The 25,939-nt window shown below is 50.1% G+C and overlaps 1 protein-coding gene across 1 annotated transcript in view; it reads left to right on the top strand.

Moving 5' to 3' along the window:
* LOC119958094 (R3H domain-containing protein 2) overlaps nucleotides 1–25,939 on the top strand; it is a 148,581-nt gene that overhangs the window by 41,155 nt on the left and 81,487 nt on the right. Inside the window, exons 8-13 of the mRNA XM_038786323.1 lie at nucleotides 359–467; nucleotides 2,658–2,753; nucleotides 7,372–7,403; nucleotides 7,503–7,556; nucleotides 10,397–10,623; nucleotides 13,005–13,162. Coding sequence (XP_038642251.1) covers nucleotides 359–467; nucleotides 2,658–2,753; nucleotides 7,372–7,403; nucleotides 7,503–7,556; nucleotides 10,397–10,623; nucleotides 13,005–13,162 — 676 coding nt within the window. The remainder of the gene's footprint in view (nucleotides 1–358; nucleotides 468–2,657; nucleotides 2,754–7,371; nucleotides 7,404–7,502; nucleotides 7,557–10,396; nucleotides 10,624–13,004; nucleotides 13,163–25,939) is intronic.

Genomic DNA, 25,939 nt, shown 5'->3' with positions numbered 1-25,939 from the left:
AGCAATAGAATAGTCGACTCTGAATACAATAAGAGCATTGTCGAGGACTCAGCAACTGGTGGGCTCAATGAGGGTGGAGACTGGTAATGCTGCGGCAGTGGAGATTGATGGTCTTTCTGATGCAACATGGGAATAAGAGTGTAGGCCAATCAGACCGTTGGGCCGGGTGTAGCTAATATGGGTTGAAAACTCGACTCTCAATCAAGTAAGTCAAACAATCTGGTTTAGCCTGAGACGATGGCGAGGGCGGATAATGGAATTCCTAACGAGGGTGGAGAATTTATGGTTTAATCTTCCCAGTGCTGAACTGGAGCTGATGGTTTATAATTGAAGATTTTTCTTTCCCCCCCCACCGTAGACCAGAGCAGAGGTTTTCAGATCATATAAAAGATGAGAAGAGTATGGATTTTCAAAAGAGATTTATCTTGAAAAGAGATGACACAAGCCTCGACAAGGATGACAACCAGGTGAGAGCGCATGTTGTGTGGAGTTGAGTTGCAGCAAAGCAAAAGAAAATGCACGCTTCTACCCTTGTGAGATGGCTGTTTGTTTGCTTCGTCCATCTGTCGGTGTCTTGGACGTGGTTATGGAGATATCCTGACCTTTCTGTTTCAGGCGACACGTGTGCGAGGGAATAAATGGGGAGGAAGGGAGGTGCATCATGCACGAGAGTTATTTTAAGAATCCGCTTGGCCAGTACCTAAGGGAGATTTCAGCATTGTTATTTTGCAAAGAAGCAAGTGTATCTGAAGTAAATACAGCAAATGCAAAGAATTTGACAAATGTTAGATTGAAACATTAACCCATCATGCCTTTTCAGAACCGAACAGCCATAAATGCATTTTTAGCATTTGTTTTAAAGTTTTTCACGCTCGAACCGAGATCCATTTTAGTCACGCGGTAAATGGACAGTGCTGTTGGCCTTAAGCTAACATTGTTAATGGCATTAACCCGACTCATTCAAAAAAGTGCTCAATGGTTATATAACCTTTGGACAAGTGGAGTTTGTGGAGGATGGGAGATTAGCAGAGAGAGTATTGAGAAATTAAATCCACAGATGAGAAAAGCATGGGTAAGAGATTGTGGTAAGTGGGGTGTGGTGGGACAATATAGAGGAGGTCTGGAGTGAGCGGTTTTTGTCTTAATTGTTGGGTAAAATGTGGGTTTGATGCTCGCTCAAGATCAGACATAGTTTCTTTCAGTCTGAACAGCTGCCTGCATAAAGGGAATTGAGTCAGTAATGAGGGAGTTGAGTTTATTGGAGTGATTGGGGGTTAGCTAAATGACAGAAGGCATTCTGACTTATCCATCTTTTGATTGTCTGGCAACCTGACAGGACAGGTTGTTTGCTTTGTTTGGCCCCTTGTTCCGCACTGTAACCAATCACTGTTTTGTCGATGTACCATTTGTCAATGTTCCCTGTTGACTATTCCTGTGTCTACTATGTACGTACTGTGTCCGTTCCCTCGGCCGCAGAAAAATACTTTTAACTGTACTTCAGTACATGTGACAGTAAATCAAATCAAATCAAATCAGAAAGGCTTGAGGTAAATAGTAGAGCTGTATGTCATCAGCATGTACCTAAAAATTGACCTTGTGCCTGGAGACGATATCACTGAGGAGTACCTCACATGTGGAAGAAGGGGGAACCAAGGTAGGTTCTTGGAGAATTCCAGAGAGTGACAAGAAAAGCTATTGCTTGAGATGTACTGGCTGTGTTGCACAGAAAGGAAGGCAATGGCACAAGTTCGGTACCTGAAGAGGTAGACAATGGAAGAGGAGAATGGTGTACGAGTGGTCACTTGGTGAAGACACAATCACAATGGGTGGCATTGTGACTTTATCCAAGGTGACTTTATGTTGTGACTAGCATTCAAGTGGGAACTTTGGGAAGAAATCATTAGGCAGCTCTTTATAAAGAATTTATGGCTTTGCTACACACAGCACACTGGGAATCTTACCCTAAATCAGTGGTTCTCAACCTGTGAAGACCGCACCCAAGTGTGCCGCGAAAAAAGATTCCAAATTCATGTAATTAAGCTAAAACTGACCTCCGTCTTCAGCTCTGTGGTTCGCATTTCCAGGACCTGATGGATCTTGGGCATCCAGCGAATGTGCCGGTCGGGAAAGAGCCGCACAGGCGTGGTATAGATTTTTTTATGTTGGTCATGCCCATGCACGTGGCCAAAAGGCCCCATTGTGCCTGTGCAAAAAGGAAAAATTCAAAAAGGGCACAAATACCCTGGGAGAAACAAGACAAGGGAGAGGTTTAAAAACAGGAGCGAAGACAGGGTGAAGTTAAAAGCAAAGTTCCCAGTAAGGGAAGAAGACAGAGACAATAGTATAGAGGTGAGCCGTGACATATAAAAGGTTGGGAACCACTGCCCGAGATTATGGGGTTTGTTGAGATGGCAAGCACGTCATGACCTTTCTTTTGTTGTTTGGAACTATTGAATTGAGGCTTTTGCACCATGCAAAGAGGATTTTACCTCGGAGAGTTTGCAAAATAGGCTCAACCACAAATTTCTCACGAAGATTTAACTTTGACAGTTCTTCGCCTTGCCTGAATGTTGGAGGCAGTTCTCTCGGGTAAGAAAGTTTGAAAGCTTATGTACTTTTAGAAATTTCCTGGACTTGATTGTTTGGTCCTGTTCCAGATGAGAGTACCTTTACGAGATGACAGGAGGAGCAAATCGATAGAGGAAAGAGAAGAAGAGTATCAACGGGTCAGGGATCGAATATTTGCTCGAGAAGTAAGCCACACGATAGTTACTCATGAAATGGATTTATTCTTTATTCGAGGGCTGGAATTGTGCTGTAGAACGCTAATTGTAAATTAATCTTGAGATCAAATAACCCAATGATAGAAACCTATTTTTAAGAAGCTGTATTCGTTTATGCTAATTTAAATTAGATATTGGGCTCAATTCTCCGCCATTATCTCTGTATATTCGTGAAAAGGCTTCCGTCATCACCAATTTGAATGTGTAGTAAACATCAATTAGGTGATCCAAACTTTGTCAGCAAAGCTCTTTTGGAGCATAACAAAGACTTCTGTGTATATTAACTTACTGCATCTCTCTGATACATCCCAAAGTGCTTCACTTTCAATGAGTTATTTTGTTGTACAATTAATATGGGCAAACATGGAAGGCATTTTCCACACATCGAGACACTGCAAATCGCAATAAAATCAGTTAATTGTATTTTGGGTGTATTCATTTAGGGAAGGCGATTGACTAGAACAGCAGGAGAACTGCTGCTTCTCAAGAAATGCCAAGGGATGTTTAATGAACATAAGATAAGTGCATAATAAATGGGAGCAGAAGTACACCATTCGGCCCATTGGGCCTTCTCCACCATTCAGTGCAATCAGGGCTGAACTTGGGCTTCATCTCCACTTTCCCACCCACTCCCCATATCCCATAATTCCCCGAGACCAAAACTCTGTCCATAGAACATAGAAAAATACAGCACAGAACAGGTCCTTCGACCCACGATGTTGTGCCGAACCTTTGTCCGAGATTAAGAACAAATTAATCAGCGATGGAGCACCCACAATCCTCTGGGGTGGAAAATTCCAAAGATTCGCAACCCTTTGAGTGAAGAAATTTTTCCTCATCTCAGTCCTACACGATCGTTTCCTTATCCCAAGACTGTGACCCCCGTGTTGTAGATTCCCCAGCCGGGGGGAAACAATCTCTCAGTATCCCCCCTGTCAAACCCCAGCCAGGGGGAAACAATCTCTCAGTAACCACCCTATCAAACCCCAGCCAGGGGGAAACAATCTCTCAGTATCCACCCTGTCAAATCCCAGCCAGGGGGAAACAATCTCTCAGTATCCACCCTGTCAAACCCCAGCCAGGGGGAAACAATCTCTCAGTATCCACCCTGTCAAACCCCAGCCAGGGGGAAACAATCTCTCAGTATCCACCCTGTCAAACCCCAGCCAGGGGGAAACAATCTCTCAGTATCCACCCTGTCAAACCCCAGCCAGGGGGAAACAATCTCTCAGTATCCACCCTGTCAAACCCCAGCCAGGGGGAAACAATCTCTCAGTATCCACCCTGTCAAACCCCAGCCAGGGGGAAACAATCTCTCAGTATCCACCCTGTCAAACCACTTCAGAATCTGCTATGTTTCAATGTGATCACCTCTTATTGTTCCAAACTCCAGAGAATATCGACCCAATTTACTCAGACTCATCATAGGACAACCCCCTCATTCCAGTGACCAATCCAGTGAATCTTCACTGCCCCACCCCCCCATGCCAGTATATCCTTAAATATGGAGACCAAAACTGCGCCCAGAATTCCAGATGTGGTCTCACCAAAACCCTGTCCAATTGCAGCAAGACTTCTTTATTCATACACACCAGTCCCCTTGTGATTGAAATGAAATGAAAATTGCTTATTGTCACGAGTAGGCTTCAATGAAGTTACTGTGAAAAGCCCCTAGTCGCCACAGGCTGGTACGGGAATTGAACCGTGCTGCTGGCCTGCTTGGTCTGCTTTAAAAGCCAGCGATTTAGCCCGGTGAGCTAAACCAGCCCCTCAATGAATTATTACGGTCAACATGATAGTTGCCTTCCTAATTGCTTGCTGTAGGATCATTCTGACTTTCTATATTCCTTGTACCAGCACACCCAAGTCTCTCTGAACATTAACACTTAGAAGTTTCCCACCTTTTCAAAAAATATTCTACTTTTCCATTTTAATGGAAAAACTTCACCCCCCCCCCCCCGACATTTTAATCCATCTGCCATCTTGTTACCCACTCAACTAACCTGCTCATATATCTTTGCAGTCTTGTTGTGTCCTTTTCACGGCTTACCTTTCCACCTATCCTGGTATCGTCAGTAAACCTGGATACAATACTCCCTGTCTTTTTCCCAGGGTAGAGGGGTCAATTACTAGGGGGCATAGGTTTAAGGTGTGAGGGGCAAGGTTTAGAGGAGATGTACGAGGTGAGTTTTTTTACACAGAGGGTAGTGGGTGCCTGGAACTCGCTGCCGGAGGAGGTGGTGGAAGCAGGGACGATAGTGACATTTAAGGGGCATCTTGACAAATACATGAATAGGATGGGAATAGAGGGATACGGACCCTGGAAGTGTAGAAGATTTTAGTTTAGACGGGCAGCATGGTCAGCGCAGGCTTGGAGGGCCGAAGGGCCTGTTCCTGTGCTGTACTTTTCTTTGTTCTTTGTCTCTTTTTTCCAAGTCATTAATATAAGTTGTAATTGCTGAGGCTCCAGCATTGATCCTTGTGGTACTCCACTTTTCACAACCTGCCAACTTGAAAAATCTCTGTTTATGCACGCGCTCTCTTTTCTATCCGTAATCCTATCTATCGAGACCAAACTATTACCCCGAACTCAATGAGCCCTTGTTTTGCCTATTAACTTTTTGTGTGACACCTTATCGAAGGCCTTTTGGAAACCCAGATATACTATATCTACTGGTTCACTCTTATCTATCTTTTAAGTTACGTCCGCGAAAGAACTCCAATAAGTTTGTCAAACAGGATTTCTCAATAGTAAAACCATGTTGATTTGTTCCAATGCTTTATTTTAAGTGCACTGTTGAAACTTTTTAAAAATAGGTTCTAGTATTTTCCCAACAACTGATGTGAGGTTATCTGGCCCGATTCACTGCTTTCCCTCGCCCTCCTTTCTTGACAGTGAGAGGGTCTGAGAGAGGAGGGGGACAGTGAGAGAGGAGGGGGACAGTGAGAGAGGAGGGGGACAGTGAGAGAGGAGGGGGACAGTGAGAGAGGAGGGGGACAGTGAGAGAGGAGGGGGACAGTGAGAGAGGAGGGGGACAGTGAGAGAGGAGGGGGACAGTGAGAGAGGAGGGGGACAGTGAGAGAGGAGGGGGACAGTGAGAGAGGAGGGGGGACAGTGAGAGAGGAGGGGGGACAGTGAGAGAGGAGGGGGACAGTGAGAGAGGAGGGGGACAGTGAGAGAGGAGGGGGACAGTGAGAGAGGAGGGGGACAGTGAGAGAGGAGGGGGACAGTGAGAGAGGAGGGGGACAGTGAGAGAGGAGGGGGGACAGTGAGAGAGGAGGGGGACAGTGAGAGAGGAGGGGGACAGTGAGAGAGGAGGGGGGACAGTGAGAGAGGAGGGGGGACAGTGAGAGAGGAGGGGGACAGTGAGCGAGGAGGGGGACAGTGAAAGAGGAGGGGGGACAGTGAGAGAGGAGGGGGGACAGTGAGAGAGGAGGGGGACAGTGAGAGAGGAAGGGGACAGTGAGAGAGGAGGGGGACAGTGAGCGAGGAGGGGGACAGTGAGCGAGGAGGGGGGACAGTGAGAGAGGAGGGGGACAGTGAGAGAGGAGGGGGGACAGTGAGAGAGGAGGGGGGACAGTGAGAGAGGAGGGGGGACAGTGAGAGAGGAGGGGGACAGTGAGAGAGGAGGGGGGGGCCCGTGAGCGAGGAGGGGGGGGCCCGTGAGCGAGGAGGGGGGGGGGGGGCCCGTGAGCGAGGAGGGGGGGGCCCCGTGAGCGAGGAGGGGGGGGGCCCCCGTGAGCGAGGAGGGGGGGGCCCCGTGAGCGAGGGGGGGGGGGCCCGTGAGCGAGGAGGGGGGGGGGGCCCGTGAGCGAGGAGGGGGGGGGGGGCCCGGGAGGGAGGAGGGGGGGGGGGCCCCGTGAGCGAGGAGGTGGGGGGGCCCCGTGAGCGAGATGGGGGGGGGGCCCCGTGAGCGAGGAGGGGGGGGGGGCCCGTGAGCGAGGAGGGGGGGGGCCCGTGAGCGAGGAGGGGGGGGGGGGGCCGTGAGCGAGGAGGGGGGGGCCCCCGTGAGCGAGGAGCAGTGATAGAGAGAGAGTGAGTCTCATTCTCTCACTATCCCCGCTCACACTCTCACTGTCCCTGCTCCTCTCTCACACTCTCACTATCCTCTCTCCTCTCGCCTTCTCTCACTATATCGCCACTTGTCTCGCACTCTTGCACTGTTCATATACCCCCTCCTCTTGCACTCTCTCATATCTCCCCTCCTCTCTCACTATTCCCACTACTCTCGCCTTCTCTCACTATCGCCGCTTGTCTCGCACTCTAGCACTGTCCATATACCCCTTCCTCTTGCACTCTCTCCGTGAACCCCAGACTGATTTTGGACATTGACTTTTCCATCTCATGTGAAAACAGCACAGACAGTGTAGATCATGTATTTAAAAACCTAATAATTGTGTCGTGTCATTTCTTTTTGTCAAAAATACGTAACGGCTATCTGCAGTATTGTCAGATCAGTAAAGTGAATGTTGGCCATCGGGCAATCGAGTGTCAGTCATTTCTGGAAGGTATTTTACCGCCCTCAGTAGCAACAAGGTTGTTTGATTGTATTCCGATATGTAAAAATCTCTTCTCTTTCACTTTCAGTCATCGTACAATGGCTATCTGATGGACAGCAGGTCAGTGTTCTGTGCACATTACATTTCTTTGCAGTTGCTGCTTTTAATGAATGTCCCAAACTGTTAGAAATACATTTATCTTTCTAATACAATCAACAGAGTCTCCAAAGAATGCAGTTCTTCTAGTTTGCAAAAAAGGAGGCAGCTTTTTAGGTATTCAATTATTTATTTGGAGCTCTCGCTTTGTCAAGAGCAGTGCAATGCCAGTGCATGGCTGATTGTCGTTGGATGGCTTTGCAATGTGTTTGTTGTAGTTTTGTCTACTCTTTTGTCACTGACGAGTTTTTGTACTTGGCTGGTCTATATCTGAATGTGCACAGATTCACACCCGTCAAACCAAATCTTGGCTGTTCAGATCATTTTTAAACTGGCTGATCAGTTTGTCTTGAATGAAATCTCAGTGCTGCTCCTGTTTCATGTTGAGTGGCGGCACGGGAGCACAGTGGTGAGCACTGTTGCTTCACAGAGCTAGGGTCCCAGGTTCGATTCCCGCCTTGGGTCACTGTGTAGAGTCTGCACATTCTCCCCGTGTCTGCGTGGGTTTCCTCCGGGTGCTCCGGTTTCCTCCCACAAATCCCGAAAGACGTGCTGTTAAGGTGAATTGGTCATTCTGAATTCTCCCTCTGTGACCCGAACAGGCGCCGGAATGTGGCGACTAGGGGCTTTTCACAGTCATTTCATTGCAGTGTTAATGTAAGCCTACTTGTGACAATAAAGATTATTATTATTAATGACCTTGCACCGAAACGTGTGCCCTTGTATCCTGGTCTTCCCATTGAGCATTCCAGATTGGGTGGCAGGAGATTTGAGAGATCCCGTTATCAATAACTTGGCTCATACCAACTGTACCATCCTGCCATTAGCAATTTATTTTTTTGCCCATGCCTGGGTGCACGTGGCACACACGAGGTGGCAAATACAATAGCGGAAGTCAAAATGATGTTGAGATCACCTGTGATTGAGTTTGCTCCAGTTGCTTCTGGTGATTGTGGGTTATTTTAGTTTTTGAGAAGTTGGCCATTATGGGCGTTTGTTGGCGTGTTTGCATATAATTGAATAAATTGATGTGTTCACCCATCCCAGCGTAGTGTGACTTTGCTAGCTTTACACCGTGGCCTTCTTGTACTTGGTCAACTTTGGAGAAACATATTGCTGTAAACCACGTTCATTGTTTGAGACTCTATAAATGCCTTAGCTGCGGCAAAGGTTAACTCGCTCCTCGTCCATCGCAGGCCGCCTGCTATCATTGACATGGTTGGCGACTGACTTCCTCCAGTGCCCCTCCACTGTCGCCCAGTTGAGTGGTGCCTGATTCCATTCTTATCTATTCAGTTGTAGCCAGAGCATCGCTTGTCTTTTCTTCTGGCTCCTCTGCTGTTGCTTCTCCTGTCCTCCAGGATCTATCGTTGGCCTCCCCTTTCTATTTCTGATCTGTATGCTGTCTCTCTTGAGACATCATCCAATCCGTTTTCAGATGTACAGTAGCCAGCACCCAGCTCAATCTCTCCACCACTCTCTCAATTCCTCCACTGTCTTTAAATTGTCAGAGTCCTCATCTGACATCCCGTCCTGGATGAGCAGCTAACTATTGTGGGACCCAAACCTTTGCCTTCTGCCCCGTTATACAGTCTGTTCCATCACCATGAGCCCCGTCGTTCCCTCCCGTCTGAGTCTAAACAAACTGCTTGCAGTCATGGTGTCACACTTGTCCCCAAGATGCACTTCTGGCCACATGTCCACACACTCACTCCATCTGGGCATCATTGCGTGCCTTCACCCTGCCTCAGTGTGTGCTGCTCAAACCCTCATTCATGCCTTTCTTACCTGTGGACGTGACGATTCCGACGCTCTTTTGACTCGCCTACCACGTTCTAGCCCCTGTAAACTTGAGGTCATCCAAAGCCCTGCCTACGCCGTAGCTCCCAAGTTACATTCACCCATCAGCATTTTCACATCTCATGGTTGAGTATTAATTTTTAAAATTCTCATCCTTGTTTTCAAATCTCTCCATGGCCTCTCCTCTGCCGATCAGGGGCTGGTTTAGCACACTGGGCTAAATCGCGGGCTTTTAAAGCAGACCAAGGCAGGCCAGCAGCACGGTTCAATTCCCGTACCAGCCTCCCCGGACAGGCGCCGGAATGTGGCGACTAGGGGCTTTTCACAGTAACTTCATTTGAAGCCTACTCGTGACAATAAGCGATTTTCATAATCTCCTCGAGCTCCACAACCCTCTGAGGTATCTGCGCTTCTTGCACATCCCCGGATTTAATTGCCCCATCATTGGTAGTTGTGCCTTCAGCAGTCAAGGTCCTAAGATTTCCTCCCTATTTACCCCCTCTCTCTTCCCCTTTAAGATACTCCTAAAGTTTTGATCACCTCTAATGTCTCCTTATGTGGCGTGGTATCAGATCATGTTTGATAACACTCTTGTGAATGTTGGGATGCTGTATACGTCAAAGGCACGTTATATTTTGTGTGTGTGTGTGTGTCGCGCGCCCTCGTGCGGTTGGCCCCTTTGCTGTTTACTGATATATGATAACAGAATAGTTTGTAAGTAAGGCAGTGTTCATATTCACAGGCTGTGCGATGTAGGGGATTGAGATGCAAGAGATATGCCTTGTTGCCTGTCTCTACTGCCTTCTCATTTCCTTTCCTCTGTGCAGCGTTCCTCGGGTAGATAGCTGGATCTGCTGCAGCACTTTGTGTTTGGTGTGCTGTTATTTCTGTTTCCGTTTGTTGCAGTTGTCAAAGTGTTGGGCATGAAAACTACTTGACCAGCACCACCGGCCATATAACTGTGGCAGTGTTTGTGTGGTACTCTGTAGTGCAGTTCATTGATGTTTAACGTGAATAAGAGACAATGGGCCTTCAGTATTTCTGTAAAAGCTGGGGAACCCTTGTGTCTAAGCTTGTGGAACGATGCAGCAGTGAGAACACTTTGCTGCTGCAGGATGTTGTCAGCAGGTCACTGACTCCTGTCTCCATTGTTGCAGAGGAAACCGAGAGTGCCTAAGCAGAGCTTCTAGCAGCCGTCAAAGCAGCACTGAGAACGAGCTGAAGTCCTCTGAACCCCGGCCATGGAGTAGCACCGATTCTGACAGCTCAAACCGCAGCTTGAAGCCGCCCGTAACCAAAGCAAGCAGCTTCAGCGGCATTTCCATTCTGACCCGAGGGGACAGCATTGGCAGCAGTAAGAGTGGAAACAGACTCTCCAAAACAGGTGCGCACTTAGAACATAAGAACTAGCCCCTCGAGCCTGCTCCGCCATTCAGTGAGATCATGGCTGATCTTTTGTGGACTCAGCTCCACTTTCCGGCCCGAACACCATAACCCTAAATCTCTTTATTCTTCAAAAAACTATCTATCTTTACCTTAAAAACATGTAATGAAGGAGCCTCAACTGCTTCACTGGGCAAGGAATTCCATAGATTCACAACCCTTTGGGTGAAGAAGTTCCTCCTAAACTCAGTCCTAAATCTACTTCCCCTTATTTTGAGGCTATGTCCCCTAGTTCTGCTTTCACCCACCAGTGGAAACAACCTGCCCGCATCTATCCTATCTATTCCCATCATAATTTTATATGTTTCTATAAGATCCCCCCGCATCCTTCTAAATTCCAACGAGTACAGTCCCAGTCTACTCAACCTCTCCTTGTAATCCAACCCCTTCAGCTCTGGGATTAACCTAGTGAATCTCCTCTGCACACCCTCCAGCGCCAGTACGTCCTTTCTCAGGTAAGGAGACCAAAACTGAACACAATACTCCAGGTGTGGCCTCACTAACACCTTATACAGTTGCAGCATAACCTCCCTAATCTTAATCTGCCTAGTCTTAAATTTAGCTGATGCGTTTCGAAGAGTTGTTTTCTGTGCTGTTCATGCAATAATAATCAGTTGGTTCGAAGTCTCTTCTTGCTGGTTTTCTTTCCTCCCCAATTGTTTGTTTTGAAGGTCATTCCAGACCAAGTGATGTGCTGCGCAGAACTCATCAAATATCTGTCTTGCAATGGCTGCCAACAAATTGTATTTGAGGAGCTGGAATAGGTAGTCACCTATTTGTTCTTCCAGATGTAAAATGCCCCAGATGCTGGCTGAGGTCAGCAGGGCAAGCGGCATCTCTGCAGTGAAACAGTATTAATGTTTCGTCAGAACCCAGCGAAGCATTGAAAAATCTCCCAGGAGGTGACAGGGTGGATGCCGGAAGGTTGATTCCCTTGATTGAGAGGATCTAGAATTAGAGGACACAGTCTCAAAATAAGGGGTAGGGCTATTTCAGAGGAATTTCTTCACTCGGAGGGTGGTGAACCTTTCGAATTCTCTACCCCGGAGAGTTGGGGTGGGCTCAGTCACTGAATATGTTTAATACTGAGATCAATAGATTTCGAGATATTCAAGACATCAAGGGATATTGGGACAGTGCAGGAAAATGGCAACGCAGAATCGAGGGGCCGAACGACCTCTATTCCTACAAAAGGCCATCAGCCTGAAACATTAACTCTGTTCCTCTCCTCAGATGATGCCTGACCCGCTGGACATTTCCACCATTCTCTTACCATCCTTGCAGCGAAGTGCCCCATTTCCATCTGCTATCTTTCCACCAACAACATGGCTAGGATTGAAAACTAGTCGCCAGGAATTGTCGGAACTATCTGCAGTTCCGTGTCCCCGTGGCTTGACATGTCGATATCCTGCTGCAGCAGGCCGCCTCACTGCCACATTTCACCACCTCATTTGGCGCTCTGCGAGATGCTCATTTCGAGCTTCGACCAGGCACGCGTCAAAACTACTGACTTGATATTTCAGGCCAGTCTATTCCACAGCTGCTGGTCAGCAACTGTAACCCCAGCTCTTGTCTGAACCTTTTCACTTGGCTGAGCACGAGAAGGATGTTGTGCTCTTAATGGTCAAAGTAGCAGCTACTGACCCCATCGCCTATGTCAGTGGAGCTATTCCATCCTGATCTGCGACTGTCAAATTGTGGAATTAAAAACACATTTGTTTTGTCACTTCCATTTTTGGCCATTCTTTAGGTTGAAACAAAGCTTCCTTTTAAATCACATTTTCTTGCAGGGTTTTCTCGCACTTGTCTCCATCTGCTTTTCAGCTGAAATCACAACAGAAGTGATGCAAATGTTTGCTCCAATGTTAAACTGAGGCATGAATTGAGCCGCCTTGGTATCTGAATCCCTGTGAGCGATTTATATATTTGACACATTTTCCAAAAAGGGAGCAGAATGCTCAGAGAAACAGTTTTTCAGAGGAACTTTTTTCAATGCAAAAAGTTTCAATGTGGGAGGAAAAGGAGGGACTGAACTTTTAGTCTATTAGCAATTAATGTATTTCTCTGATATCGTGATGCTTTTTGATGCACTCTTAGGAGTATCACATTATCTGAGCTCTTTCCCTTAGTGTCACACACCGAGTTGACATCCATTTTATTTTTGTTGTGGTACGAACTGAGCTTGTGCGACCGGCAAGAATTGAACAATATATAGAGAGATTTTATTTGGTTTTGGGTCGGACATGCGTTTGTGCGGCAGTCAAGTGAAATTTTCATAAGATTGTTTGTTCTGTGTTGTAAGAATTGCGACTCCTGTTCCAGGCTTGCCACTCGGGACTCCTGAATTAACGTCAGCAGGGTACGTGCAAACCTCGACACAGCAACCTGGGAGGACCGTCCTGTCTAATTCTCCACAGCAGCAACAGCAACTGCCACCCACACCTCAGCAACAGCCAATGACGAATCACATGGTATCACAGGTGAGTCACCATTCAGTGTCCCTCCCCTTAACGTCAAGCGCACTAGATTATTTGGTTGTGATGTTGCAGAAGGTGGGGGCTACCAGGCTAGACATGAATTGAGAACAAACACATTCTAAAGTGTTGCAAACAGTGGAGCTTGTTTATCATCATGTCCAAAACCTTTTATTGTCATTGTATGACCATAACATTCCGAGAATATAATTAGTTTCTGAATATAATGCAAGAGAACATCCGAATGTTTGGGGGGGGGGGGGGGGGGAAATGTTCTGATGTGTGCCAAATGTAATTCAAACAAGGTGGGATTCTCTGTCCCGCCGCACTGTTTTCTGGTGCTGGTAGCAGGATCCTCCGTCCTGGCAGCCGGCGAATGGGGTTGGGCACCTCCACGCTGTCGGGAAATCCGCGGGCGTGAGCGCGCTGCGGTGAAGCGGAGGATCCCACCGATGGAGAATCCAGCCCGCGCGCGGTCTTTACTGATTTCACTTTTACGTTCTCTGTGTGTTGAGGTGTTTTAGACGTCGGTCAAACCGAAAAGATCTGTGAAAACCCCTTCACAGTCAATGCTATTGGCAGCTTTCCGTTATTAATCATGGGTTCACTTGACACAGCAAAGGCGGCTGACCATCTCGGTACCTCACGTGTACTGTTCCACTTGGCAACCAGAATATTTTGCAGAGTTAACCATGAGCCTTACAGGGAAGCAATTTAAATACATGGGCAAATATTTTAGAGCGAGTGTTTGTCCAAATTCACCCCTATTACGTGAAGTCTGAATGCACAAGTGGACCTGTTTTGGCATATTTTCTTTTTGTTCCACCCCCCCGCCCCCAATCATGGACGCCCATGAAGTGCCGGATTGTACTTCACCGCAATCTGTAACCTCATGACCCGGCATATCCCCCACTCTACCATTACCACCAAGCCAGGGGATCAATGAAGAGTGCACGTGGGAATGCCAGGAGCAACACAAAACATACCGAGAAATGAGTCATACAGCTTTACAGCACAGAAAAAGGCCCTTCAGCCCATTGTGTTTGTGCTGGCCATCAAGCACCTACCTATTCTAATCCCATTTTCCAGCACTCGGTCTATGTCCTTGTGCGCTGTGACATTTCAAGTGCTCATCTGAATACTTCAATGTTGTGAGGGTCTCTGCCTCCACCACCCTTTCAGGCAGCGAGTTCCAGACTCCCACCACCAACTGGGTGAAAAAGCTTTTACTCAAATTCGCTCTAAATCTCCTGCCTTTTACCATAAATCTATGCCCCCTAGTTTTGGACCCATCTTCTAAGGGGAAACGTTTAGTCCTATATAATCCTTCATAATGTATCAACCTGGTGAAGCTACAACATCGGACTGCTGCGTGTCAAACAGCATAAGCAACGAGTGATAGACAGGTATCATGTAGTGAATCAAATTGGCTGAACAATGGAACTCGCGATCTAGAGGAGGCTGAGGTGGATAATCCACTTCTAAAGGATCCCACATCCAACAGATCAGTCCTGCCACATCCAGCCTGGAATCCCAATCTTCTTCCTGCACCTAGTGGTGTGCTACGGTAGTCTTTCGTCTGTTTCCATAGCTGGTAATTCCTGGAACAGTCCACCAGTGTCGCCAGGGATTTATAGCTTGAGGGACACCACTCCACACCAAGCATGACTGGCTAAGAGTGTTTCCCGCTTGGAGGGAAAGGATGTCCTTGAGGGATCAGGCGCTGAATCTCTTTGGTAAGAGATGAGAAACAACAGAGGTACCATTACACTACTGGGTGTATTCCATAGGCTTCCCAGATATATAAGAACAGAATTGCAGGGGAATGCAAACACTATCAAATAATTATAATGGGAGAAATTTCCTAAAATTCCTGTAAAGGTCATAGAGGCGGAAGAGTTTCTGAAATATGTTCAGGAGAATTTTCTGGATCTGTATCTTTGTGGCCCAGCAAGGAAGGATTCATACTGGTTCTGATCCTGGGAAATGAGCTTGGTCAAGTCGATCAAGGAGCAGTATTCCAGCACATTGAGGGGAGGTTTACGTTCGCTCTGGACAAGGACAAGAAGCCCATGTAAAAATTGGAGGAGGGTCAATTTCTGTGGCGAGTACAGATCTGTCTCTGGTAAATTGGAATCACAGATCGATGTGCAAAACTATAATTGAACAATGGCCTTGCTTCAATGATGAGGTTGTTTGGGGTACTGTCGAGGCACATTCCCACGGGGGGGAAAGGTCATGTCGTATAGAAGTTTAACAGATGGGATATTCTAATTTGTGACATAGATGATGATGTACTACTGACATCAGTCATGTTTTCGTCTCTATCGAGAGAGAGAGAGAGGTTGGAATCATGTCTAAGAGCAACATGTCTAATCTATAACGTGTTTAGATGCAGTTCTCAGAAGCAAGTGTCATGCAGATACCAAAGTATGTGCAACCTAGTTCTTGCACATATGTCATGAGAATGTCACTTTAAGAAATGTTTGGCTGCTCATATTTCTGCAGTGATGTCAGAGTGTGGGTGGAACTGGGTTGTCAGCTTTTTACTTTCGTTTTAGGCTGTTTGCTGCAGGGTGTGTTTCAGTTTTGTTTTCAGTGTTGGAGCTGAAGCCAGACAGAGCAGGTGTACTGTTGATCTCTCTGCCATGAAAAGACTATCTCTTGATCGTTTGGTGAATTCAGAATGATAAATGTTTTCAGTAGTGACTTTAACCTGATGTGCTTCTGTTGACGGGTGTTTCTTCTGTCTTCTGGATGTTGTTTGGGAAGTTATTAAGGATTACTTAGTGTTGTATTCTTTGGGGGTTGTGTTTGAATTGATGGTTGCTAAGATGTTCACTATGTTCCAAAAAGGTTAACTTGAGTTCATAGAATAAACATTGTTTTGCTTTAAAAATTACTTTTCCATTTCTGCCGTACCACACCTGTAGAGTGGGCCGTGTGCTCCCCATACCACAATCTAGTAAAAGTTGTGGGTCAGGTGAACTCCATGATACATTTTGGGGTTCTCTAAATCCTGGCCCATATACACATACAAGGCGCTAAAGCACAAGCTAATCCATGATGGCATAGTCGAGGGCGCCCAGGCTGAGAAACTCCGACTTTCGACAGAGTAAAGATGATCTTACTTTGGATCAAGCGGCCCAGTCTGTGAGGTAGGCCAAGCGTGGATCATTTCATTGGGCTATAATTCCAAGGCTTCACATGACTGTGTAGATTGAATGGGCCCTTGATCAGTGGTCCCATGCATAAGAAAGTCTGCCAAACCAGGCAACAGGGCAGGAGAATCTACGCCGGTAGCCATTTTGAGATGCTTGCACTGTGGTGTGAAAACTGAGCACAGACACTGGAACTGCCCAGCAGGAGCTATGGAATACTTCCAATGCAGCAAAACGTCAAACATTTCTGCAAATTCTACTATTTTAATCAAAGTCACAGACCAACAAATATATCTGAAACACATTCTATCCAGGAAATGGAAAGTCGAGAAAAAGATGACATTTCACTGGATCACACTGCTTTCCAGCCATATTCGTCCCAACTGAAAGACGTCTTCCCAAGCTGGAGTTCAGCGCAGAAGCTACGGCAGAATCTCCCCTTCTGAAGCTGCAGAATTCTGGACAGGGTCTTGTCCCCAAGTTAATTGTCTGCATGATATTCGTCTCATTATAGAAGATGAAGCTGTCTAATTTGGGCAGCACGGTAGCACAGTGGTTAGCACTGTGGCTTCACAGTGCCAGGGTTCCAGGTTCGATTCCCCGCTGGGTCACTATCTGTGCGGAGTCTGCACATTCTCTCTGCACACCCCTGCGTGGGATTCCTCCGGGTGCTCCGGTTTCCTCCCACAGTCCATGGAGGTGCAGGTTAGGTGGATTGGCCATGATATATTGCCCATGGTGTCCAAAAAGGTTGGGTGGGGTTACTGGGTTACGGTGATAGGGTGGAGGTGTGGGCTTGGGTGGGGTGCTCTTTCCAAGGCCGGTGCAGACCCAATGGGCCAAATGGCCTCCTTCTGCCCTGTAAATTCTACGATTCTATGGAGTAGTTCTCTTACTACTGCCTACAGAGAGTCGGCAATCCTCCCCAAATATAATTGAAAAATCAACTCTTCCTTCCCTGAACGCCTTACTGGAATTGGGAGTTGTTGTCCCTTTGTTGTCTAAGCTTAATGAAACCTCAGATCTTCAATGCCGTCTTGGTCTTCAATCCAGCGGTGGATGATACAGCTGTTAAGAATCTTCTCTGGAGTTAGTTGAAGATTATTCCTCTTCTGAAGTTCTTTCCTCTGTCCTCCAGGAAGCAACAAGTTCCTCAGTGACTTGAGTTCCTCTCTTCTCGTCTGAGGGTCGAAAGGTTGATTCTCTCCGTCTTCTGTATTGGGTTGGCCTTACATTGAAAAGTCTTCATTCTCCTTGCACTTCAGTCATCTTGCAACCTGCCCTCTGCTCTCTAGCAATGCTGCAGATGCTGATGTTCTACCAGCGGGTGAAGAAAGTTCTTGTGGGCAAGACATCTTCCCTGAGGACCATAATAATTGAGGGAGATTGAATTTCTCCGCACTGTGACTTGAGGAGGGGAAGATGAGGAGTTGGCGAGAATTTGTAGGTGTAAAAAGGGAGTTACAGAAATGTAATGTGTAAATATTTAAACATGATGTGGAGATGCCGGCGTTGGACTGGGGTGAGCACAGTAAGAAGTCTTACAACACCAGGTTAAAGTCCAACAGGTTTGTTTCAAACACGAGCTTTCGGAGCACGGCTCCTTCTTCAGGTGAAGAAGGATACATTCACCTGAAGAAGGAGCCGTGCTCCGAAAGCTCGTGTTTGAAACAAACCTGTTGGACTTTAACCTGGTGTTGTAAGACTTCTTACTGTAAATATTTAAAGACATTGATACATGTTGTTTAACTGTAGGATAGTATACTTGGGGCTAGTGTAGTATATAGGGTGAACAGGTGGGATATGTTAATGTATGACGTAAATGATGAGGTACGACTGACATAAGAAAGAGCGGTTGGAATCATGCCCACGAGCCATGTGCCTAATCTGTAACCTGTTTAGATGTGGTACTAATAAACATGTGTTGAGCAGATACCAGAGTGTGTCTACAGTCTATGTGAGAACCAAGTCCCATGCCTAGAATCCAAGAGAGAAGGACATATCTCCAAACAGATAGTGCAGACAAATCCAGAGCTCACTGGCAGGAGGTAAAGATGAAGCCAAAAAAGGATGCAGACGACAGATTGAAATTACAACTGAGAACCGTCAATTTTGATTTGATTTATTGTCACACGTACTGAAGTACAGTGAAAAGTATTTTTCTGCGGCCAAGCAAGCGAACGTACACAGTATGTACATAGTAGACAAAAAGAATAATCGACAAAGTACATGGACAAATGGTACATCGACAAACTAGACTGAAAATAGAAAGGGGGAGATGAAAAAGTAAGTTGACGTGAAAGTAGATCTCTTGTTGGTGAATTCCAGCCTCCCTTCACCGAGAGTCCTGGGATGGGGCACGGTGAATTCCAAACCCCCCATTCACCGAGAGTCCTGGGATAGGGCACGGTAAATTCCAGCCTCCCTTCACCGAGAGTCCTGGGATAGGGCACGGTGAATTCCAAACCCCCTTCACCGAGAGTCCTGGGATAGGGCACGGTGAATTCCAGCCTCCCTTCACCCAGAGTCCTGGGATAGGGCACGGTGAATTCCAAACCCCCTTCACCGAGAGTCCTGGGATAGGGCATGGTGAATTCCAACCCCCCTTCACCGAGACTCCTGGCATAGGGCACGGTGAATTCCAAACCCCCCCTTCACCGAGAGTCCTGGGATAGGGCACGGTGAATTCCAACTCCCCCCTTCACCGAGAGTCCTGGGATGGGGCACGGTGAATTCCAAACCCCCCATTCACCGAGAGTCCCGGGTTAGGGCGCAGTGAATTCCAAACCCCCCCTTCACCGAGAGTCCTGGGATAGGGCACAGTGAATTCCAGCCTCCCTTCACCGAGAGTCCTGGGATAGGGCACGGTGAATTCCAGCCTCCCTTCACCGAGAGTCCTGGGATAGGGCACGGTGAATTCCAAACCCCCCATTCACCGAGAGTCCTGGGATAGGGCACGGAGAATTCCAACTCCCCCCTTCACCGAGAGTCCTGGGATAGGGCACGGTGAATTCCAACTCCCCCTTCACCGAGAGTCCTGGTATAGGGCACGGTGAATTCCAGCCTCCCTTCACCGAGAGTCCTGGTTAGGGCGCGGTGAATTCCAGCCCCCCTGCACCGAGAGTACTGGGTTAGGGCACGGTGAATTCCAGCCTCCCTTCACCGAGAGTCCTGGGATGGGGCACGGTGAATTCCAACCCCCCTTCACCGAGAGTCCTGGGATAGGGCACGGTGAATTCCAGACCCCCTTCACCGAGAGTCCTGGGATGGGGCACGGTGAATTCCAACCCCCCTTCACCGAGAGTCCTGGGATAGGGCACGGTGAATTCCAGCCTCCCTTCACCGAGAGTCCTGGGATAGGGCACGGTGAATTCCAGACCCCCTTCAACGAGAGTCCTGGGATGGGGCACGGTGAATTCCAAACCCCCCTTCACCGAGAGTCCTAGGATAGGGCACGGTGAATTCCAAACCCCCCTTCACCGAGAGTCCTGGGATAGGGCACGGTGAATTCCAGCTCCCCTTCACCGAGAGTCCTGGGTTAGGGCACGGTGAATTCCAACCCCCCTTCACCGAGAGTCCTGGGATAGGGCACGGTGAATTCCAAACACCCCATTCACCGAGAGTCCTGGGATGGGGCACGGTGAATTCCAGCCCCCTTCACCGAGAGTCCTGGGATAGGGCACGGTAAATTCCAAAACCCCCATTCACCGAGAGTCCTGGGTTAGGGCACGGTGAATTCCAAACCCCCCTTCACCGAGAGTCCTGGGATAGGGCACGGTGAATTCCAGCTCCCCTTCACCGATAGTCCTGGGATAGGGCACGGTGAATTCCAGACCCCCTTCACCGAGAGTCCTGGGATAGGGCACGGTGAATTCCAGCCTCCCTTCACCGAGAGTCCTGGGTTAGGGCACGGTGAATTCCAGCCTCCCTTCACCGAGAGTCCTGGGATAGGGCACGGTGTATTCAAACTGCCCCTTCACCGAGAGTCCTGGGATAGGGCATGGTGAATTCTAGCCTCCCTTCACCGAGAGTCCTGGGATAGGGCACGGTGAATTCCAGCCTCCCTTCACCCAGAGTCCTGGGATAGGGCACAGTTAATTCCTGCCTCCCTTCACCCAGAGTCCTGGGATAGGGCACAGTGAATTCCAGACCCCCTTCACCGAAAGTCCTGGGATAGGGCACGGTGAATTCCAGCCTCCCTTCACCGAGAGTCCTGGTATAGGGCACGGTGAATTCCAACCCCCCTTCACCCAGAGTCCTGGGATAGGGCACGGTGAATTCCAACTCCCCCTTCACCGAGAATCCTGGGATAGGGCACGGTGAATTCCAACCCCCCTTCACCCAGAGTCCTGGGATAGGGCACGGTGAATTCCAGCCCCCTTTCACCGAGAGTCCTGGGATGGGGCACTGTGAATTCCAGACCCCCTTCACCGAGAGTCCTGGGATGGGGCACGGTGAATTCCAGCCTCCCTTCACCGAGAGTCCTGGGATGGGGCACGGTGAATTCAAACCCCCCCTTCACCCAGAGTCCTGGGATAGGGCACGGTGAATTCCAGACCCCCCCTTCACCGAGAGTCCTGGGATAGGGCACAGAGAATTCCAACTCTCCCTTCACCGAGAGTCCTGGGATAGGGCACGGTGAATTCCAGCCTCCCTTCACCGAGAGTCCTGGGTTAGGGCACGGTGAATTCCAACCCCCCTTCACCGAGAGTCCTGGGATAGGGCATGGTGAATTCCAAACCCCCCATTCACCGAGTCCTGGGATAGGGCACGGTGAATTCCAAACCCCCCATTCACCGAGAGTCCTGGGATGGGGCACGGTGAATTCCAAACCCCCCTTCACCGAGAGTCGTGGGATAGGGCACAGTGAATTCCAACTCCCCCTTCACCGAGAGTCCTGGGATAGGGCACGGTGAATTCCAGCCTCCCTTCACTGAGAGTCCTGGGATAGGGCACGGTGAATTCCAGCCTCCCTTCACCGAGAGTCCTGGGATAGGGCACGGTGAAATCCAACCCCCCTTCACCGAGAGTCCCGGGTTAGGGCACGGTGAATTCCAACTCCCCCTTCACCGAGACTCCTGGGATAGGGCACGGTGAATTCCAGCCTCCCTTCACCGAGTGTCCTGGGATAGGGCACGGTGAATTCCAAACCCCCCATTCACCGAGAGTCCTGGGTAAGGGCACGGTGAATTCCAAACCTCCCCCTTCACCGAGAGTCCTGGGTTAGGGCACGGTGAATTCCAGCCCCCATTCACCGAGAGTCCTGGGATAGGGCACGGTGAATTCCAAATCCCCCATTCACCGAGAGTCCTGGGTTAGGGCACGGTGAATTCCAGCCCCCCATTCACCGTGAGTCCTGGGATAGGGCACGGTGAATTCCAACTCCCCCTTCACCGAGAGTCCTGGGATGGGGCACGGTGAATTCCAGCCCCCTTCACCGAGAGCCCTGGGATAGGGCACGGTAAATTCCAAACCCCACATTCACCGAGAGTCCTGGGTTAGGGCACGGTGAATTCCAAACCCCCCTTCATCGAGAGTCCTGGGATAGGGCACGGTGTATTCAAACTCCCCCTTCACCGAGAGTCCTGGGATAGGGCACGGTGAATTCCAACTCCCCCTTCACCGAGAGTCCTGGGATAGGGCACGGTGAATTCCAGCCTCCCTTCACCGAGATTCCTGGGATGGGGCACGGTGAATTCCAACCTCCCTTCACCGAGAGTCCTGGGATAGGGCACGGTGAATTCCAACCCCCCTTCACCCAGAGTCCTGGGTTAGGGCATGGTGAATTCCAGCCTCCCTTCACCGAGAGTGCTGGGATAGGGCACGGAGAATTCCAGCCTCCCTTCACCGAGAGACCTGGGATAGGGCACGGTGAATTCAAACTCCCCCTTCACCAAGAGTCCTGGGATAGGGCACGGTGAATTCCAACCCCCCTTCACCGAGAGTCCTGGGATAGGGCACGGTGAATTCCAGCCCCCTTCACCGAGAGTCCTGGGATGGGGCACTGTGAATTCCAGACCCCCTTCACCGAGAGTCCTGGGATGGGGCACAGTGAATTCCAGCCTCCCTTCACCGAGAGTCCTGGGATAGGGCAGGGTGAATTCCAACTCCCCCTTCACCGAGAGTCCTGGGATAGGGCACGGTGAATTCCAGCCCCCCTTCACCGAGAGTCCTGGGATAGGGCACGGTGAAATCCAACCCCCTTTCAACAAGAGTCCTGGGATGGGGCACGGTGAATTCCAGACCCCCTTCACCGAGCGTCCTGGGATAGGGCACGGTGAATTCCAGACCCCCTTCACCGAGAGTCCTGGGATAGGGCACGGTGAATTCCAGCCTCCCTTCACCGAGAGTCCTGGGATAGGGCACGGTGAATTCCAGACCCCCTTCACCGAGAGTCCTGGGATAGGGCACGGTGAATTCCAGACCCCCTTCACCGAGAGTCCTGGGATAGGGCACGGTGAATTCCAGCCTCCCTTCACCGAGAGTCCTGGGATAGGGCACGGTGAATTCCAGCTCCCCTTCACCCAGAGTCCTGGGATAGGGCACGGTGAATTCCAACTCCCCCTTCACCGAGAATCCTGGGATAGGGCACGGTGAATTCCAACCCCCCTTCACCCAGAGTCCTGGGATAGGGCACGGTGAATTCCAGCCCCCTTTCACCGAGAGTCCTGGGATGGGGCACTGTGAATTCCAGACCCCCTTCACCGAGAGTCCTGGGATGGGGCACGGTGAATTCCAGCCTCCCTTCACCGAGAGTCCTGGGATGGGGCACGGTGAATTCAAACCCCCCCTTCACCCAGAGTCCTGGGATAGGGCACGGTGAATTCCAGACCCCCGCTTCACCGAGAGTCCTGGGATAGGGCACAGAGAATTCCAACTCTCCCTTCACCGAGAGTCCTGGGATAGGGCACGGTGAATTCCAGCCTCCCTTCACCGAGAGTCCTGGGATAGGGCACGGTGAATTCCAGCCTCCCTTCACCGAGAGTCCTGGGATAGGGCACGGTGAATTCCAACCCCCCTTCACCGAGAGTCCTGGGTTAGGGCACGGTGAATTCCAACCCCCCTTCACCGAGAGTCCTGGGATAGGGCATGGTGAATTCCAAACCCCCCATTCACCGAGTCCTGGGATAGGGCACGGTGAATTCCAAACCCCCCATTCACCGAGAGTCCTGGGATAGGGCACGGTGAATTCCAAACCCCCCATTCACCGAGAGTCCTGGGATGGGGCACGGTGAATTCCAAACCCCCCTTCACCGAGAGTCGTGGGATAGGGCACAGTGAATTCCAACTCCCCCTTCACCGAGAGTCCTGGGATAGGGCACGGTGAATTCCAACTGCCCCTTCACCGAGAGTCCTGGGATAGGGCACGGTGAATTCCAGCCTCCCTTCACCGAGAGTCCTGGGATAGGGCACGGTGAATTCCAGCCTCCCTTCACCGAGAGTCCTGGGATAGGGCATGGTGAATTCCAGCCTCCCTTCACCGAGAGTCCTGGGACAGGGCACGGTGAATTCCAGCCTCCCTTCACCGAGAGTCCTGGGATAGGGCACGGTGAAATCCAACCCCCCATTCACCGAGAGTCCTGGGATAGGGCACGGTGAATTCCAACTCCCCCTTCACCGAGAGTCCTGGGATAGGGCACGGTGAAATCCAACCCCCTTTCAACAAGAGTCCTGGGATGGGGCACGGTGAATTCCAGACCCCCTTCACCGAGCGTCCTGGAATAGGGCACGGTGAATTCCAAACTCCCCCTTCACCGAGAGTCCTGGGATAGGGCACGGTGAATTCCAGACCCCCTTCACCGAGAGTCCTGGGATAGGGCACGGTGAATTCCAGCCTCCCTTCACCGAGAGTCCTGGGATAGGGCACGGTGAATTCCAGACCCCCTTCACCGAGAGTCCTGGGATAGGGCACGGTGAATTCCAGACCCCCTTCACCGAGAGTCCTGGGATAGGGCACGGTGAATTCCAGCCTCCCTTCACCGAGAGTCCTGGGATAGGGCACAGTTAATTCCTGCCTCCCTTCACCCAGAGTCCTGGGATAGGGCACAGTGAATTCCAGACCCCCTTCACCGAAAGTCCTGGGATAGGGCACGGTGAATTCCAGCCTCCCTTCACTGAGTGTCCTGGGATAGGGCACGGTGAATTCCAGCTCCCCTTCACCCAGAGTCCTGGGATAGGGCACGGTGAATTCCAACTCCCCCTTCACCGAGAATCCTGGGATAGGGCACGGTGAATTCCAACCCCCCTTCACCCAGAGTCCTGGGATAGGGCACGGTGAATTCCAGCCCCCTTTCACCGAGAGTCCTGGGATGGGGCACTGTGAATTCCAGACCCCCTTCACCGAGAGTCCTGGGATGGGGCACGGTGAATTCCAGCCTCCCTTCACCGAGAGTCCTGGGATGGGGCACGGTGAATTCAAACCCCCCCTTCACCCAGAGTCCTGGGATAGGGCACGGTGAATTCCAGACCCCCGCTTCACCGAGAGTCCTGGGATAGGGCACGGTGAATTCCAGCCTCCCTTCACCGAGAGTCCTGGGTTAGGGCACGGTGAATTCCAACCCCCCTTCACCGAGAGTCCTGTGATAGGGCATGGTGAATTCCAAACACCCCATTCACCGAGTCCTGGGATAGGGCACGGTGAATTCCAAACCCCCCATTCACCGAGAGTCCTGGGATGGGGCACGGTGAATTCCAAACCCCCCTTCACCGAGAGTCGTGGGATAGGGCACAGTGAATTCCAACTCCCCCTTCACCGAGAGTCCTGGGATAGGGCACGGTGAATTCCAACTGCCCCTTCACCGAGCGTCCTGGGATAGGGCACGGTGAATTCCAGCCTCCCTTCACCGAGAGTCCTGGGATAGGGCACGGTGAATTCCAGCCTCCCTTCACCGAGAGTCCTGGGATAGGGCATGGTGAATTCCAGCCTCCCTTCACCGAGAGTCCTGGGACAGGGCACGGTGAATTCCAGCCTCCCTTCACCGAGAGTCCTGGGATAGGGCACGGTGAAATCCAACCCCCCCTTCACCGAGACTCCTGGGATAGGGCACGGTGAATTCCAACTCCCCCTTCACCGAGACTCCTGGGATAGGGCACGGTGAATTCCAAACCCCCCATTCACCGAGAGTCCTGGGTAAGGGCACGGTGAATTCCAAACCTCCCCCTTCACCGAGAGTCCTGGGATGGGGCACGGTGAATTCCAGCCCCCATTCACCGAGAGTCCTGGGATAGGGCACGGTGAATTCCAAATCCCCCATTCACCGAGAGTCCTGGGTTAGGGCACGGTGAATTCCAGCCCCCCATTCACCGTGAGTCCTGGGATAGGGCACGGTGAATTCCAAACCCCCTTCACCGAGAGTCCTGGGATAGGGCACGGTGAATTCCAACTCCCCCTTCACCGAGAGTCCTGGGATGGGGCACGGTGAATTCCAGCCCCCTTCACCGAGAGTCCTGGGATAGGGCACGGTAAATTCCAAACCCCACATTCACCGAGAGTCCTGGGTTAGGGCACGGTGAATTCCAAACCCCCCTTCATCGAGAGTCCTGGGGTAGGGCACGGTGTATTCAAACTCCCCCTTCAACGAGAGTCCTGGGATAGGGCACGGTGAATTCCAACTCCCCCTTC

This window comes from Scyliorhinus canicula, chromosome 28 (assembly GCF_902713615.1).
Source record: "Scyliorhinus canicula chromosome 28, sScyCan1.1, whole genome shotgun sequence".
NCBI classification, from domain to species: domain Eukaryota; kingdom Metazoa; phylum Chordata; class Chondrichthyes; order Carcharhiniformes; family Scyliorhinidae; genus Scyliorhinus; species Scyliorhinus canicula.
The sequence above is the reverse complement of the archived record's forward strand: the minus strand, read 5'-3'. Positions and strand labels throughout refer to the sequence as shown.